Source organism: Malaya genurostris, chromosome 1 (assembly GCF_030247185.1).
Source record: "Malaya genurostris strain Urasoe2022 chromosome 1, Malgen_1.1, whole genome shotgun sequence".
NCBI lineage: Eukaryota > Metazoa > Arthropoda > Insecta > Diptera > Culicidae > Malaya > Malaya genurostris.
In genome coordinates this window covers 109,003,092-109,008,356 of record NC_080570.1, presented here as the reverse complement: position 1 = coordinate 109,008,356, position 5,265 = coordinate 109,003,092, and the positions used below count along the sequence as shown (strand labels likewise).

Here is a 5,265-nt window from a genome sequence, read left to right as displayed (position 1 = left end):
TTTGTCCGAGAAACTTCACTTCAGAAACTAAATTTTATTCATATGATATAAAGTCAGACAGACCCTTCACGGCTGTTTTGAAAGGCTTATCAAATGATAAAAGTACTGAAGAAATTAAAAATGAAGGAAAAGAATTGCTTGGTTTTGCCCCTTCCCAAGTAATACTTATGAAAAAAATAGCGAATGGTACTTCTAAACTACGCTCTGGAAATTCCCATGAACTTTACCTAATACACTTCAATCGAAGTGATGTAAACAATTTGAAAAATACGTTTCATTTCCCACATTAAAATTCATTGGGAACATTATAAACGGCATAATCGTATTGCAAACTTAACGCAATGTCGTCGTTGCCATGGAAACAAAAATTGTCATATGGATATATGATGCTTGAATTGTGGTAAATCGCATTCGAAAGACGCTTGTCCAATGAATGAAACCACTGATAAATTTTCATGTTCAAATTGCGATGGAAATCTAAATCCAATTATTTGAAATGTCCTGTCAGGGAAAAAATTTTGAACGCTCGTTCGCTTAGACAACAAGTCAAACCAAGACCTTAAATTTATAGAATATACCTGAAAATCAAAAACTGTTACAAATGCCACGCCTAATTCTTCTAAGGCACTTATTTCGTCGAATATATAACAAAAAACAGGTACGCCTTCCAATTCGTCTTCTAGCGAAAACAATTTATTAACCTCGTCATCATCTTCTTCTCATGTCAGTTATGCTAGTATAACAGGTAGAAATCTACCACTTAATTCTTATAATGTAAATAATCAAAACACAGGACCGCCTTGCAGTTCATCTTCTAACGAAAACAATTTATTAATAGGTAGATCGGCCAAATTATCTTCTTCTAATGGCAGTCTACCTACAAATATTCCTTCAATGCCATTCGCTTCTTTAAATGAAGTTGATTTAGGCGATATAACTGAAAATAACATGATCTACCTACAAGATCAACTTTTTCAAATGATCATCCGAATGAATTCACTTTTTAAAGCATTTCAAATCGGATGGCAATTTGCAAATAATATTATAATGAATTTAAAATTTAACAGTGATGTTAAATAATTATTTGAATATTTTAAATTGGAATGCTCGATCTTTGAAATCGAGTGAAGATGAATTTTACAATTTTCTCAAAGTTCACAAAATTCATTTTGCCATTGTGACAAAAACTTTTCTTAAACCAAAAGTCAAATTGAAAAGTAATCCACATTATGTGGTTCATCGATTTGGCAGGTTTACTGGAATGGGTGGTGGAGTTGCCATTTTTGTCCAACGGCAAATTAAACATCGAATTTTACCTTCTTTCAATACTAAAGTTATTGAAAGCTTGGGAATCGAAGTTGAAACCATTCATGGAATTTATTTCATCGCCGGAGCATATTTGTCATTCCAATGCTCCGGCGAACAATTAAATTTCTTTAAAGGCGATTTGCAAAAACTCACAAGATATCGACCGAAATTTTTCGTAATAGGGGACTTAAATGCTAAGCATGTCCAGTGGAATTGTAGGCAAAATAACAGTAATGGTTGAATACTTCATAATCAACTCTCAGCTGGTTACTTCACAGTTCTTCATCCCAGTAATCCAACTTGTTTCTCTTCCGTGAAAAACCCGTCTACAATTGATCTGGTTCTAACAGATCAAAATCACATTTGTAGTGAACCGATTACACATGCTGACTTTGACTCAGATCATCTTCCTGTAACATTCAGACTTCCCTACGAAGCTATAATTAATCCAATTAGTTCTATATTCAACTATCATAGAGCTAATTGGTTGGATTACAGATCTCACATTGAAAATCATGTGGATCATGAAACTATTTTAGAAAATTCTGCGGACATCGACACAGCAATTGATAATTTGAATCATTACATTATCGAAGCTAGAAATCTTTCAGTTCCCAAAGCTCAAACTAAATTAAATTCTCCTATCATCGATGACAACTTCAACTGCTCATTCGGTTGAAGAATGTTCGTCGACGACTATATCAACGTTCTCGTGATCCTGCTATGAAAAATATAGTTAAGGATTTACAAAAAGGAATTAAACATAGATTTACTCTTTTGCGAAATGAAAATTTCGCTAAAGAAGTTGAACAAATTAAACCATATTCTAAACCTTTCTGGAAACTTTCTAAGGTTCTTAAGAAACCTCAGAAACCAATTCCTGCTCTCAAGGAAGGAAATCAAATACTTCTTACAAATGGCGAAATAGCTCAAAAACTTGCTCAGTAGTTCGAGAGTGTACACAATTTTAATTTGAACGTTGTGAGTCCTATTGAAAATGCAATATGATCATATTTCAACTCAAGTGTTATTACAAGATAACATTATTGAGACGAATTTTGATGAAATTAAATCAATTATTAGGAAACTTAAAAACATAAAGGCTCCTGGTAATGATGGAATTTTTAATATTCTTATTAAAAATCTTCCCGATGTTGCCTTGAGACTCCTGGTTAAAATTTTCAACAAGTGTTTTTCATTAGCTTACTTCCCAAAAAAATGGAAAAACGCTAAAGTAATTTCTATCCTCAAACCTGATAAAAACCCAGCAGAAACATCAAGTTATCGACCAATTAGCTTACTCTCTTCTATCAGTAAACTTTTTGAAAAAAATATCTTGTTGAGAATGATGTCTCATATAAATGAGAATTCAATTTTTTTTACCAGAGCAGTTTGGATTTCGTCATGAACATTCAACTACTCATTAACTTGTAAGAGTTACGAAAATGGTAAAAGCAAATAAATCTTCTGGGTTATCCACTGGAGTTGCTCTTCTAGACATAGAAAAAGCATTCGACAGTGTTTGGCACAAAGGTTTAATAGCAAAAATGTCTGATTTCCAGTTTTCTATCTATTTGATCAAAATGATTCAAAATTATTTAACGGATCGTACTCTTCAGGTTAGCTATCAGAATTGTAAATCTGAATTGCTAACCGTACGAGCCGGTGTTCCGCAGGGTTCGAGCGTAGCTCCAATCTTGTATAATATTTTCACTTCTGATCTTCCAAATCTACCCGTTGGTTGTCAGAAATCGCTATTCTGTGACGACACAAGTCTGCAATCTTCAATTGAATCGATTCGCTCTCTGTATTAGTTAGTAAGTTAGTATATAAGTTCCTTTTCCCCATTACACAATACAAGGAGGTATAGAATTTTCGCTACACAAAAATCTCAGAATTGCGGAAGCAAATGATGTCCTCATGGTATCAACCAAATCATATATATAATAGGGTTGAAAAGTCACCACTTGTGGCTGAACACCCAATTTAAATCTTAATAATTTAATTTTAACTCATATTCCAATAAATAGTTATTTAAAAAAAATAATAATGTAATAAAAATATTAATGTCGTTTTCGCTTGAGAAAACTGAAACTGACCCAGGTTAGTTTTATTCAAACAAACATTTTTAACGAAACTGTGTTGGTTTCGCACTTAGCAACGGGGATCTTAGCAAACCTGGCATAAAAACCAGGTTCGAAACTGACTCGAAAAATGTTGAAACTAGGTTCCAAACGATTTGACAGCAGTTAGAGTGGAAACTGGGTTAGGTTTGGCATCAAGTGAAAACGACATAAATGTTTAATACCTTGTAGATTTTTGCCTCTTGCACGAATTCTACCGTCTACTAGCTTGATTCAACCAGCTTTCATAAAACACCGAACCTACTACTGCATACTCATGTTTGTTTCCTAGTCGAAATTTTTTTTGACGCTGACGCTTAGGCACCAAAAATTTTCTACAACCTCAATTTCCCGACTAAGTGACCGTTGTTTCGATTCCTTTTGTTTGGCTGATTTCGTTTTCGATCCGAATTATTAATTGTAATAACTCAGTGTTATTCAACCTTGGAGAACTAGATCAGTATTTAATCAGTGTCAGTATTTAAATTAAACGACTAGGGCAGAAGTAAACCATTGGCCGAAACATCAACGTGTCAACCGTTAAAATTATCCTGATATGCTATTTGATTTTTTTCATTTACCCAACCAACCAACAAAAACAAGATCAACACAAAACTGAAACTAAACTTTCGGAAGCAAAATTACCAATCGACTATGTTCTGCTCAATATAATGATCACTTTATTTCGAACCCACTTGTTTTCCACTCGCAGCACTAAGCTCAATCAAATTTCAATCACAACACCGCTTTTCAACAGCCCATCGCCAAATTTTCCGTTTGTCGTTTCCGCCTTCCAATTTAGTCCTTCTTGATGCTGGCCTTGATCAACGACAGATTGTTCTTCTGGAAACACTGGAAACCCCGGAAGGCCCAGCTGCAGGCGTTGTTATCGGTGTTCTTGTCGACGCACTTCAAAATCTCCGCCCGGATTTCGGCCTCATCTCGACCATGGGCGAGTTGTTTCACCAGGTTCTCGACGATCGGTCCGTCGGTTTCGTCAAACAATTGCATCTTGGTGAAAATGCACTTAATGTAGCACTTGGTCGTATCGTCTTCGGGGAACTCCCACTTTTTGAACTTGGTGACATGATCATCCGGAACGCTCAACGAAGAAACGCACTCGCCTCGATAGCGTAGCAAATCCTCGCCGGTTTGAACGACGAAATCATCAGCAGCGGCCTACGATTATCAGAAATTAAATTTACAATCAAAACTATATTGATCAGCTGCTAGCAAACACTTACCACTGCAACTAATGCAAACAAAGCGATAAACAGTTTCATGTTGACCGGTCGAATTTTAAGGTTCACAGAAAGGAACGGTGAGAATGCGTACTTTCTACAACGGGATGGCAGAAGGAACTGTTGGCCTGTCCTCTCAGAACCGGTAGCTTTTATATCCCTCTAGACGCCGGTCGAAAATTAAACACGGGCTACTTTTCTGTATCGTTTGCGGTCTGTGTGATGCATAAATACATGTATTCCACCGTTCCACTGCCGGTTCCGTCAATGTAGGCAAACGAATGGGTGTCTATTATCTCCTAGGTCATAAACCCGAACCGCAATGGGGATGTGCAAATCAGTTCTCTCGATCGGGCTCACGTTTTCGTATGTGTAGAATCGAAAACGGTGATTGCCAATCATTGCAAAAAGTGTAAACATTTTTGATGAGAGTAATAACCCCGAATTGGTTGCACTGCAGGAACGCCTCGTACTCATTTTATTCAAGCTTCAAATATGTATCGGAATAGTAATCAGAAAAAAGATAAATTTAACATAAAATGTTGAATATTTTCACTGTTCTGCAGTTTTAAGCCAGTGAAAATTGATTCAAT

The 5,265-nt window shown here is 35.8% G+C and overlaps 1 protein-coding gene across 1 annotated transcript; it reads right to left on the bottom strand.

Annotated features, from left to right (window-relative positions):
• Positions 1 to 4,088: 4,088 nt before the first annotated feature.
• Positions 4,089 to 4,834, bottom strand: LOC131425376 (general odorant-binding protein 99a-like). The gene is made up of 2 exons (XM_058587216.1): positions 4,676 to 4,834; positions 4,089 to 4,610 (listed from the first exon to the last, which is right to left on the bottom strand). Exons 1-2 carry the CDS (start codon positions 4,712 to 4,714, stop codon positions 4,230 to 4,232), a joined length of 420 nt encoding a protein of 139 aa, XP_058443199.1. The 5' UTR covers positions 4,715 to 4,834; the 3' UTR covers positions 4,089 to 4,229.
• Between the last annotated feature and the right edge of the window lie 431 nt (positions 4,835 to 5,265).

Excerpts from the sequence above, each read along its gene's own strand:
- LOC131425376 (XM_058587216.1), bottom strand. The coding sequence starts at position 4,714 with ATGAAACTGTTTATCGCTTTGTTTGCATTAGTTGCAGTG. Across the intron at positions 4,611-4,675 it reads TGTTTGCATTAGTTGCAGTG|GCCGCTGCTGATGATTTCGT; the intron begins GTAAGTGTTTGC and ends TGATAATCGTAG.